Below are 13,164 nucleotides of genomic sequence, written 5' to 3'. Positions count from 1 at the left end.
TGTTCTGCAAATTATCATTGTTCTGCATTAACACTACAGATCCTCTAGCCAAATGTGATTCTGTGGCCTAAAAGATATCTGCCACTTTGTTGAGGTAAACTGTATGGTTACCAGCAAGAAAGTCTAACTTCTCTAGAATTCAACCAGTGCAAAGATCGTGGTCAAATCAGGTACTGTTGCTTGACTGGCCTCATTTGTGCTTGGAAGCAAAACAACTGGACCTGGAAACCCAAAGCTACAGGTTAGGCTGGAATATCAAGCACCACCCTGGAAGAAGGCCATGAGATGCCACTTTTTTTCACAGGAACCACACTTGGCCCTGATGGGGCTTCATACTGCTTGGCTTATAATGTCTATCACCTGAGCGGCTGGGTTCACACACTGCATTAAGATATAGTTTGTCCAACAAGCTACATTTGATTGCCATTATAAATCATAACTGACTAGCCACGGTGGTTTGATTAATGCAACACACCAATGTAAACCAAACAACCTACAATTACTGGGTGTCTGCCATATGCCAACTAGTTAACATGTGGGCCTCCGTTAATGTTGAGTATAGAGTGCTGGGCTAGAAACACCTGGAGGCTGTCAGTCCCAGTCCTATTTTAGGCACAAATGCCAACCGAGTGACTTTGAGCTTATCCTCTCTCTGGAAGAAGGCGGCAATGGCCAACCACTTCCAACATCTTGCCATAAAAACTGCAGGGGCTCATTTCACCCTGCCAAGTTCTGGTTGGTGGTGGCCTCCTCCAAAAGAGCAAGCAGAGTGCACCGGTGTCTGTGTTCCTGGCAGTGAAGCAGTTCCCCTAAAGAGGCTCCCTGCAAACAGCATCTGAGAAGAGATCTTGCCAGAGGAATCGGCAGGGCAAGCAGAGGGCGGCCCCTGCGGTGGCTGTCAGTGTAAATAAGATCGTCTCAAGGAGCCAACAGGCCAAGACCCAGGAGACTCTGGGCAGCTAGCAAACCGAATCGGGTGGGCAAAGGACAAAAGGGTTATGTGGCAGCAGAGAGAGGGAACTCAAAGATGCCAGGCCTAGGGAAGATGGAAACAATGTAGCTGAGATGAAGGAGAAAATCCTGATGGAGAGCTGAGCTCCTCAAAGAAAAACAGGGAAGCAATGGTGGATTTCTGAGTGGGGTTTACCTGTATTCCACTACTCCCCAAATCAGGCTGTTTTATCACTTCTCCTTCCAATCGGAATAAATCTACATAAAAAGCCTTTTTCAATTTCAAAAGAAAAAAAAAAACAGAGCACAACATCCAATGATCAAACAGGATCCTCTCCATAGAACAGGAAGTGCTATTCAGTAGGCAGTGTCAATGTAGCCAAGGGCTTCCAGCCGCTGCTGCCAGATTTCAAGGGACTGGCATCGGGCACATTTCAGGTTGCTCCTTGCCCATGGTTGTCCATCCCAAGGCTCTGCTTTGCAAGAGTCCCTCTGCAAGCTGCCCCCAGGCTCCTTCATCAGAATTAGGCAAAATTTTAGGTCCTTGTTGATGCAGTTATATATGGATTCCAGAGGGTTAGAAGCAACTAGTCCTGCCCCAAATGCTGTTTCTCTCTTGCATTCCTTAGAGCTGGAAGAGACTTCCCAGGGGGCGGGGGGCAGCCCCTGCCGTTTGCAATCAATTCAAGGGCTGCGCTGGGAGGGAGGCTGCCGACTGCCCAGGAAATGTTTCTTATGGAACCTGCTCTTCAGTAGCAGCTCCGTCAGTATGCAACAAGACAAGGGGAAGTACGGGGGGGGGAGGGATTTTGTAGGATCGGCAGTGCTTTCCCTGCTGCTCTTTAGCAGCAAACTTGGCCTTTTAAACGTGTTAGTAGTCTAAAAGGAGGGTACATTCCCCCCACCCAACCCCAAATACCTGAAGCAAGGAATGTGTTGTCTTTGATGCTGACTGCATTTATAAACTGCCTTTCTTCTGGGATTGCAGAAAACCAGGTCTCCCCTTATTTCATCCTCACATTGTCCTGTCAGATAGGATTGCTTAAAGAGAGTAACTGGGCCAATCTGCCTATCAAACTCAGTGACCGAACGGAGACTTGAACCTGATTCACTAGTTTTAATTCAACCTCTGAATGATCACAGCATTTTGGCTATCACAAACTTTTCCTTGTATTTCGAGAGAGGAACTTTGTTTAAAAGCCTCAATGTCACACATTTGACCTGGCAACTTTTAGGAGTTTTAGGGGTACAGAGCACGAAGACATTAAACTCCTTGTTGAATATGCATGAAGCATATTCCATGTATATGCTTCCCTGCCCATCTCACTATCAAGTGACTCTGGGCGACTAGAGATTCTGGCATGACCAGAACCAACTGTCACATTTCACTCAGGCTTTGCAATGACTGCTGGCCCCCCAGAGGGTCAGGCGCCTTTCCGCAAGCTGCAATTGTGATTGGTTATTGGTTAGCTGTTTTTAAGCACCATTGAGCAGCTTCTGCTTCTTAAGCAACCCTAATTTTTATTCCAAGCGTGCAGAAACACTTGCAAATGAGAGGGTGGCCCTTGTTCCCGGTGGCCTCACATGCTCACAGGCAGCAAGCGTGCGAGGTACATTATCAGAACCAGTGACCAAAGCAGCCGCATCTCTCCCATTCCCACAAGCACACCTCTTGTATTTCCAAGCCTGGCCTAGTAGAAGAAACTGAGGGGAGGAAGGGCTGTCCCTCCCCATGCTCATTTGCTCTCTATCATATACACACACAGACTTCATCCATCCATCCTGCTAAGTCAGACCAGCCATTTAACTTATGTGCTCCCAACTGTGCTAAACAAATGCTAAAGAAGCCCCTTTCTGGACTCCCCGGTGGAAAGCTGCAGCCTGCACTTGGGACTCTTCAGCCTCTTCAGGCTGAGCTATTTGCCAATATCTGCAATACGTTTCTAATCACACCTACAAAAAAAGAGACTCTGCGGTTGATAGGCTCACCAGCTTCTCAATTAGATGAGAATAAGCTGGTACAAATGATAGGCCTCTCGCCTTGGATGACACTTCAGCGCCCTTTCCGGCTTACTACCTGACAGGTGCAGGACCCCCCCGCTTCTAGTAACAGGCATGCAGGGCCCGAACCCAGCATCACCTTAACCTGTGCCTCAGGTTGTCTGCCTCATATGACTACTCCCCTGGTGGCTCTTCCTACGTGGTTAGAAGGAGGAGGAGAGAGATTCTCAGGGGAAGCCAGTGGCACCGCAGCCCTTTCTGTGGACAAAGCAAGGCGACTGCAGCAGCTGCCTGAAAGATGAAGGAACCACCTGCACCCAGACAGCAGGATTCTGCAGCCCATATTTAGAAGCAAAGAGAAACCTTTTTTGCCTACAAGGGGATGCGACACTCACCTACTTGCTCAGACTATAAAATTTTCTCCCTGCTGGATTCAGTGTGGTCTGCAGGACAAAAAGTGTCCTATGTGCTTTCCCTTTTCCTTCACATCCTCCCTCCTCTCTGCTAAGGGAGGCCAACCTTCCCTTCATTTTTACAAAGCCCAGGTGGGGGAGAGTCTCTGACTTACCCACACAGTCACAAGTTGGAAACTCGGCTTGAGCTCGCTTGGCAGGGGTGTCCAGTAAACTTTTGGTTGGGGTGTCTAAGTATTTCAAGGGAGATTCCAAAAATCCACTGAGAGTTGGCATAAAAGGCTCTTGATTCTTGGTTGGAGTTTCTTCCAGGGTTGCTGGGTCTGGGTTTTGGTTTTCATCAGAGTAAAAGCAGGTGGTGGAGACCACTGTAATAGCACCAGATGATTCTATCTTAATGTGTTTTGGGGACCGAGTGACAAAGGGGTTTTCCAAGGATTGACTGGCCCCTGGTAAGAGGCAGCCTTTGAGACCCGTATTGGGAGTGTCTGCCAAAGGTTGTGTGCCCTCCTGGGCTGAAGGCTGGAGAGCAACACCCAACCCACCCGGTGGCTCTGGAGACTGGCTCAGAGAAGGGAGTGGGAGCAGGGGGGAGGGGGGCTGGGCTGGCAGAGGCCCTTCATTGAGAAGCAGTGGGGCCGGAAGATCTGGATTCTGAAAGATGAAATTGTCACCAAACTCAGTCTCAAACTCTTTGATAAATTCCTCCAGCTTGTCATCCACTGCGGTAGGATTCTGGGTGAAGAACGGGTGGGCTGTTGAGTTGGTTGAATGGCTGTGGAAGGCTTCCTCACACCCACCACTGCAAGCCACAGCAGAAGAGCATGGAGCAGTGCCCAGCTCAGGGTTGCTGGTTAGGGGTGCAACTTCACAGACAGAATTCTCTGGGAAGTAACGCTGGGTCTCCTCCTGGCCAGGATGGCAGGTTTCCTGAGTGTTGGAAGCTGGGCTTCTATTTTCAAGTAGCTTCTGCAATGGAGACTTCTCTGCAAGGCTGGTGGCCATTGAACCGGGAGACAAATACTTGGTAGGAGTGGAAGAGAGGAGCTGTTCAGGTTGAAGCTCTTTGCTTGGGCACTTGAGAGTGGCAGCTGCACGACACTCCTCCAAGCTGATCTGCCTCATGGGCAAGAAGAGAGGCTGAGAATCCTTCTGCCTGGACTTCTTGATTTGGATCTGCTTGCGGAATGGCTTCACGGGGCCACTCTTTTCAGCCTTCTTCTTCCTCTCCTTGACTGGCTTCTCCAGCTTCTTTGGAGGCAGTTGAGTTTGAGCACTGGGAGCCCACCACTGGGGCAGCAGCTCCTCGGTCCCTCCCTGAGGTCCTTTCTGGTCAAGGAAGAGGCTGCGCTTGTGATGAAGGTGGTGCTGCAGGGCCTTCTGGGTTTTCTTGTGGAAATTGCTCTCCTGCAGGAGCTGGGACAACTGTGGGCTGGAAGAGGGGGAGTTGTGACAGCCAGTGTGGGCATTTTCATCCTTGTGGATGAGGTGCTCCTGCTTTGGTTTGACCACTCTTGCTTTGCCTGGGATTCCTCCCGGCTGCTTAAAGACCGATCGCATGCAGCCATTAGAACTGCCCAGCAGCTGCTCCAGCTCTGCCATGGTGTCACTGACCAAGGAGGATGGGGAAGTGCTGATGTGCAGGTCCCAGTCTCTGGCCTTGAGCTTAGCATCTTCCCTCTGTCGCTCAGTGAACTCTGCCTTCAGCGGGGTAGAGTTGCAGGTAGGAAACAGGCCATCAGATTCTAGATGGCCATTACTGCGGTCAAGGCAATAGGGGGCTTCATCCTGAGCACATTTCACCCCCTGTGGCCAGGAGGGCAATGAAGATGCCACTGGAGTCGGGAGCAAGTGGTGACCCACTTCAGATCTGGAGGGGTGGCTCTGGCACATTCCAGCACTAGACACAGGTAGCACCATGCTGGGGTTGTGTGCTGAGAGGAGGGGAGGCTGCTCTTTGGAGCCAAAGGCCCGGCTTTGCATGGGACTCCCAGGAAGGGGAGGGGCCTGCATGGTCGGCTCTGGAAGAACAGTGGAGAGCTGGGTGAGGGCTTCGATTGCAATGGCTGTCTGGAGACTAATGTTCTTCTCCTTCGCAATGTTCAGTGCACTTTGAGAAAGGGGGAGGGCTTCCAGGGGGCACAGGGGCGCCTGCTCGCCTGCAGCCGGCCCCTGCTTGGCATTAGCATCCCTGTCTAAGGGGGGCTGGTGAACTTGGCTGAAGGGCTGGGGAACGCAGCTCTCCTCTTCTCCACTGGCTGATTGGATCTTCTTCTCCAGCCATTCCAAGTAGTCTGGGCACTCAGGACCATCACAGTTGCAGTTGGGTGGTTTCATGCCTTGCTTGGCCAAAGTGAGCGCAGCTTTGAGGGCATCCAGATCCTTGATCCCAGGGCAGCTGTTGGGAGGAGGCACCGCCAAACCGTCCTCTGTCTCATGGTTCATCTCGGCATTGAATTTCTCATACAGCTGCATGCTTAACGTGGAAGGAGATGGGAGAGGTGGCAATCCATGGGAGGACATGGCAGCCTCGGCTGCGGCTGAGAAAGCTACTAGGTTTTGAGCATCCTCCAAATTGGCATTGCTGGAAGAGCCTCCCTGGCTCAGGGCAGCAGCTGTGCTCTCCCAGGTGACTTCCTGCTCGGAGCGCGGGCTGCCAAGCCACATGCCCGGATCCATTAGCATGGCTCCTCCTCCAGCAACTGCTTTCCCTCCGCCATTGGCCAGGCCAGTTGGGAGGGTCCCTCTTAAACTTCCTTCTTCGCCATGGCTGAATGGCTCTTTTTCCATGGGGCCTGTTCTGGGTCCATCAACCAAACTGCTGTCCAAACCTGTCTTGAAAGGAAATGACAAAGAAAATTAGTTTGAAAATGGCTGTTTCCTGTTAGGAATATAATCTAACGGTTGGTTGGCAATACATAAATCATGTAACAATGCTATACCTGTTTCTTTAAATCATGCTGTAAAATGTGATTGGTTGCTGTTTCCTCAATCGGCCATGAGATGGAGCCAGAATCACTGTTAGATGCTGATCTGAGTGTTTGGAAGCTGGCTGTTAGAAGTGCCGTGTGGTGAGCTATTGTAAGTTTTGCAACTGCTAGCAAACTTTGTGTACCGGACTGTTTGTATGATTATGGACTATGTTATTTGGATTATCCCTTAACTGAAAGAAGTTGATGACTGACTCTCTTAACCATGTATGACCTGGACTGTTTGATGGACTCAGATACCTCTATTTCCACGAAAGTAAAAGCCAATTTAAACTGCAGTATCTCTGTATGCTTGTTTGTGTGTTCTCCAACAACTCTCTCACAAAGCTTCTCTGAATGCACTCGCTCTCCCAACGGGGAGCTTACCTAACATTGCCTTTTAGTCTTTTCTAAAAAGAAAGAAAAAACACCGGCAGCATCTTAAAAATGATCACACGGAGTGGCATACATTTCCGTGAATTGACAATCAGCCCATTTCAATGACCTCGTTCCCAAGCCTGTGATCCAGCAACCTGGGTGGTCCAAAAATGTGTTGCAGGGTGCCATTTTTGCCCCCAACAGTCACCATTTCATGAAGCCACCACAACTTCCAAGAGAATTTTAGACGTAGTGATTAAGATGCTGGCCTAGAAACCAGGAGAGGATGAGTTGTAGTCCTGCCTTAGGCTGGGTGAGTTTGGGCAAGTCACTCTCAGCCCAACCAAACTCAGAGGGTTGTTGTTGTATGGAAAAGAGGAGAAGGAGGAAGGAGCATTAAGTATGTTTCCGTCCTAGAGTTACTTATAAGGCAATACAGGTGGGATAACAATCTAATAAATAAAACAAATATAAGTTTTCATAAGTGGCATCTACAAGATTTATCAAAACCTGAGGAGGAACCCCATAATCACAATTACATGTAATTTCACAAGATTTCAGCCACTCAAAGAAAAATTAAAATATTTCTTATTAAATTTGGGATTTTAGGGATGTCATCTGAGGATGTCACATGTGATATCGTACCCACAGGCACCCTTGCCAAAGCCTGGTTCAAATGATCACCATCAAAACTTTCACTGATAACAGCTAGAAGCTGCTGCTCAGAGACCCTTGGCTGTAAACCATGGCCATCTCAGGGAGGTCCCAGGAAGGGCTGTTGGGCTTGGAAGAGGAGGAGGAGGAGGCACTGCAGGAGTGAACAGCCTTTGTGTTGAAAGTAGGAAAAGAGTTAAAGGTACACTAAGCCAGTGTTTTTCAACCACTGTGCCGCGGCACACTAGTGTGCCGTGACATAGTGTAAGGTGTGCCGTGGGAAAAACACTTTATATATAGTCAATATAGGCACAGAGTTAAATTTTTTTAACATTTTCTAATGGTGGTGTGCCTCGTGATTTTTTTCATGAAAAAAGTGTGCCTTTGCACAAAAAAGGTTGAAAAACACTGCACTAAGCAAAGGCCAAACTTCCACTGTACACTTTCAGGAGCTCAACCCTCCCCTAGTTTTCTTTCCAAGGTTGTTTTTGAGCTCTTCCTAACTCTGCTTCAGAGTCCTGGAAAATCTTATCAACATATCACACAACTTGACAACAGAATGCAACTATAGTATAGTACAGAAGCCAGCAGCTCAGTTTCACAAGAGCCATTGCTTGCTATTTGCTTTAAAATTCTTACAAATAGAATTTGAAGCATTAATTGAAGCATTCAGAAAAGCTTTTTGTCCCTTTTGGTCACTCCTGAGAGACAAACTGCACTGTTTCCAGACTGTTGCACTGGCCTTCCTTGTGTTCCTGACCAACACTTGTATTTCTCTGACGGAAGAGGTTCTCAGCCAGAGCAACAAGATTCTTATGCTGTTTCTCTCAGCCACTGTGGAATCCATCCCTGTATCCTGGCAGTTATATTGTTTCTTATGTGAAACTAGCAGGGAGCAATGTAGGACCTTCCAGGAATTTTGAATGCTGTGATCCTAGTTGCTCGTTTTACTCGAAAGAAAAGGTTGGATCCTTGTTGGAACAGAGTTTGGGGAGATTTAACCCAGAAACTGGGGATCTTAGACTCTTGGGAGGGCCAAGAGATATTTAAAATATAGATTGAAGAATTTAGGACATGAGATTCAATGGTTGAGAAAGTTTCCAATTAAAATCCTAAGCAAAGGTTTTATTACGAAGAGTCAGTCGAGGATATCTGATCTTGCACAGATTAGAGATACTGATTGGGGTGATCTGTGGTAGATAAGGAACTGTTGAAGACTTTCTACCAGTTAATTGATTAAAAAAAAATCATTTCTTTTGGATTTGCATTTAAATTTTTTGAATAAAATAAAATATGTTAAAAAGAAACCAGGTCCCATGATTTTCTGTTCATATCTCCAGGGCATGACAGATGAAACTCAACTGATCAACTCAGACATGAGACAACAATTCTAATACATCATGATTTTGGTGACAAGCAACAGGAGGGAGGATTTTGTGATTACTGCTGAAAACAGACTTATGGGTCCCTTTGGTGATTGATTCAGAACCCTTAAAACAATTCTGTTCTGGGCTAAGTAGATTCCAGCACCCCCGATTGTCCTTCAGTGAAAGAAGAGATTCAGAAAATATCAACCAGCCTCAGTGGGCACATGCATGCACATGGATTTGCTGCCCCCAATCTTTCTGAAAGTCTGAAACTAAACGGCAATAGTTTCAGTGCGTTTTTAGTCTTGCAATTTAGATCGCTATGAGACAACCAGAGGTTTTTTTGACTGACCCATAGGAAAAATAGATGATTCAAACATCTCAGCTCAATAACTGAATCAGATTCAAACCATTCACGAGCTTTGTCACTGATCCACGAGAAACATAAACCTCCTCTAGAAAGCAGGCAGGGATGACGGTTTGTTCAAAAGAAAAAGAAGAGATAAACCTTCAAGTAATGACACCATTACCATTGCACTGAATAGAAAGGCAGAGATCCAAATCTTATAAATTGGGGGGGAAAGTGTATGTTACAAAGATATCTTAGGTATCAACAACTGCAGAGTCAGGGGATGGACTTACCTTGGTGGCTGTATTTTCAGATTCAGTCAAGGTACAAAATTAAGGTGACCAGATTTTCAGATTGGTAAAGAGGGACACCATTGACTTGGGGGGGGGGAGGCTTGATTAAAAATTTTCTATTTTGTCAAAAGGTCACAAAAGGCGATTACATCACCCCAGGACAGTGAAACTATCATAAATACGAATCTGTTGCCAAACATCAAAATTTTGATCACGTGACCATGAGGATGCTGCAACGGTCACTAAGTGTAAAAAATGGTCCCAAGGGTCGCTAGGTGTGAAAAATGGTCATCAGTCACTTTTTTCAATGCCATTGTAACTTTGGTCACTAAACTCATTATACCATCTTTCTTGTCACAGTTTTTAAGTGAATAACTGCAGCTGATAAGTTAGTAACATAAGTGAATCTGGTTTCCCCATTTGACTTTGTCAAAAGGTCACATAAAGCGATTACATGACCCCAGGACACTGAAACCATCATAAATACGAATCTGTTGCCAAAAATCAAAATTTTGATCACGTGACCATGAGGATGCTGCAACGGTTGCTAAGTGTGAAAAATGGTCATCAGTCACTTTTTTCAATGGCATTGTAACTTTGGTCACTAAATGAACTGTTTGAAAGCTAAGGCTAGCTTGCATTATAATGCCTTATGCTAGCTTACATTTTCAAGAGAGAGAAGCTAAACTCCTTATTAGAATTGAAATAGAAATGTAGAGTAGAGTAGAGTAGAGTAGAGTAGAGTAGAGTAGAGTAGAATAGAATAGAATAGAATAGTTTATTAGCCAAGTGTGATTGACACACAAGGAATTTGTCTTTGGTGAATATGCTCTCAGTGTACATAAAGAAAAATAAAATAGAATACATTTATCAAGAATCATAAGCTACAACACTTAGTGATAGTCATAGGTTACTAATAAGCAATCAAATTATACTAGGAAACAAATTATTGGATTTTTAAATTATTGGATTTCCTTTCAAAGAAACTCAGTATGTGCTTCCTGATTATTAAAAGTGCAAATTCAGTGTCAATGACTCCTGACTATTTAAAAAAAGATTCTATCCAAAATAAATTGAAATAAACCATTTTTAAAAATTCTATGCATAATAGATTGAAATGCATTGTGCATAGAATTTTTAAAAATGGTTTATTTCAATTTATTTTGGATAGAATCTTTTTTAAAATAATCCAAGACAATTTAAAAAAAGAATCCACACAGAATAAATTGAAGTAAAACATTTCAAACTATTCCAAACAGAATAAATTGAAGTAAAACTATTTTTAAAAATTCTATGCACAATACATTTCAAAGTATTGTGCATAGAATTTTTAAAAATGTAAGTCACAGTCATATGTCCACAAGATGCTGCAAATGGCTATAAATGTGGGTCAGTTATGGAGTGACTGCAGGGGGAGACATGAGGCATCAGAACTTCGAACCAGGTCGTAAGTACCTTTTGGGAGGGAGGGAGGGGTCTATCATAATTTTGAACAGTCACTCAGTTACCAGGCATAAGTCAAGGACTACCTGAGCAATCCTGCCTTCCAAATGCCAGGTAGCTCCATCAACAGTCCTTTTCATCTTTTTCTAAGAAAAATATGATGGAAAAAGAAACAATAACTATTGTACATTTATTCCAGGACATACACTAAGTCATAGGAATGGATCATGAATGAGAGCACATTTCCACCAATTAATCCAAAAAATAAAGCAGCAAGGATCTTGCTCTTTCTTTCAGAAAGAGGAGGTGGGGGGGATAGTGGGATCCTTGCAGCTTTCTGAGCTTGGTGCAGCAAGGATCCCACTATCCCCCCACCTCCTCTTTCTCCCTCTTTCTCCTTTTTGTCCTTTCTCCTCCTTCCCCCCAAAAAGAGAAAGAGAGGGAGAAAGAGGAGGTGGGGGGGGGTAGTGAGATCCTTGCTGCTTTAAGAGGAGGTAGGGGGGATAGTGGGATCCTTGCTGCACCAAGCTCAGGACAAAAAGGAGAAAGAGGGAGAAAGAGGAGGTGGGGGATAGTTCTTCCCCCCCCCTGCAGCAAACTTGTGGCAGCCGCCTGAGCTCCCTCCCCATGCCTTCTCGCCTTCCCTCAGGTGGAAGTTGCTCGCAATCACCCTCTCGCAAGGCTCTCGACTCCTCCAGGGACTCTTCGCCGCGGTGGCTCGACAAGCTCAGGCTTTCTCCTGCTGCTGTTGCCACTGCCGTCTGGCTCCAGCAGAACGCGGCACGGGACGGCTCGGGGACCAAGTGCGGCCGGTGCAAAATACTGTCCGTACCACACCTAGCAGGTCCTAGGAAACAGGCCATGCAAGTTTCCGGGATCAGTGACATTCTCGTTCTTACAGAGATAGCTATTCTTTAGGTGCAGCTACAGCACTTTTTGTCCTCCTTTGGAAGCCGTCTCTTGTGACGTTTGCAAGCCAATCAAGAGTGTGGCTTTGAAAACCTGCTGCGTGATCATGCTGTGCGGGAGCGAGTATCTCTCCCCGAATATGGAGGATGTAGTGGGCAACTTGTATGAATCCTAGAAAATCAGTAAGACCCGCTGGCGGCCCGTATCTGCCACGGCCTTGCCCTTGCAGCCTCTTTACATTGGTAAAGATAAAAATTTTTTTAAAAAATCGGGACTTTTTAAGAACGCTGCGGGACACGGGACAAATTGTGAGAAATCATGACTGTCCCGCCAAAAGCGGGACGTCTGGTCACCTTATACAAAATAGATGTTAAAATATGGATAAAATTTTAATGGGGACAGATGAAAAATTGATTTAAAATATATATAATTATTTACTGATAGTTAAAGAAACGATGATTGCTTGGGCAAAGAATTTCAGATACAACATAGAATTAGAGAAATGGTTAAAAATTTGGAAAAGAAACTACAAACTGACTATGGCTTCAGCCTATAAAGAAAACCTGTATAAAATGTTTTACAGGTGGTGCCTGCCACCTGCTAGATTGGCAAAAATGTATAAGAATTCCTCCGTCAAATGTTGAAAATGCAACCAGATTTCAGGAACCTACTACTACGTGTGATGGACATGTAGAAAAGCAAGGAATTACTGGAAAAAAATCATAATTGGTTGGAAATGATAACTGAGCAACATATTGAGTTTAAGCCAGAAACATGCCTCCTAGGTATACTATCGGAAAGTTACGATAAAGCAACCATATACTTAGTGCTACATATACTGACGGCAGCAAGAATTATATACACTAAATATTGAAAAAATGTGAATACCCCAATGGACGAGGATATAATTAGGAAAATTTGGGATTGTGCCAAAATGGATAATCTTAAAAAATAAAGATAAAGAAGACTCAAAATATTATGAGACATGGAATAAATTTTATGAATGGCTAGAGACAAGAGGTAGAAATGAGCGGGAAAATACGTTTACAAATGTCAATAATTGTTAGTATGGAAAACAAAGATGTATAAAACTAACTATAGTTAAGGGTAAATTGTAAATAGGCTAATGTAAGTAGAAATTTAGTTAAAGCTCTTTTTCTTTACTCTTTTTGGTCATACTACTATAATAACTGTTATTATATTATTATTATAGTTACTAGCTTGTGTGTTAAGATTTACTATTAACTTTTCATTGGCTTTGCTTTATATGTAATTATTATCCTGATATGTCACTGTCTTTTCAATTAAAAATAAATAACTTTAAAAAGGCAGAGAAACTGAGCTGGGCTGCTTTATAAATTTTGAAACAAATTTATAAACGATTGTACTTTATCAGCAGTTCTTCAAACAATTGAATTTCCTGCTTTTCTATCCTGA

At 44.8% G+C, this 13,164-nt stretch overlaps 1 protein-coding gene across 3 annotated transcripts in view; it reads right to left on the bottom strand.

Moving 5' to 3' along the window:
* TET3 (tet methylcytosine dioxygenase 3) overlaps positions 1 to 13,164 on the bottom strand; it is an 86,447-nt gene that overhangs the window by 32,983 nt on the left and 40,300 nt on the right. For 2 of the 3 annotated variants that reach the window (XM_032229592.1, XM_032229593.1), the window contains exon 2: positions 3,521 to 6,196. In XM_032229592.1, the coding sequence (XP_032085483.1) occupies positions 3,521 to 6,155 (2,635 nt within the window). In that variant the 5' untranslated portion in view covers positions 6,156 to 6,196. Of the gene's footprint in view, positions 1 to 3,520; positions 6,201 to 13,164 lie in introns of all 3 variants that reach the window. The other variant, XM_032229591.1, reaches the window with a different exon arrangement.

The sequence above is a fragment of the Thamnophis elegans genome, chromosome 13, assembly GCF_009769535.1.
Source record: "Thamnophis elegans isolate rThaEle1 chromosome 13, rThaEle1.pri, whole genome shotgun sequence".
NCBI classification, from domain to species: domain Eukaryota; kingdom Metazoa; phylum Chordata; class Lepidosauria; order Squamata; family Colubridae; genus Thamnophis; species Thamnophis elegans.
Note: the sequence above shows the minus strand (reverse complement) of the source record. Positions and strands in the feature narration are given on the sequence as shown.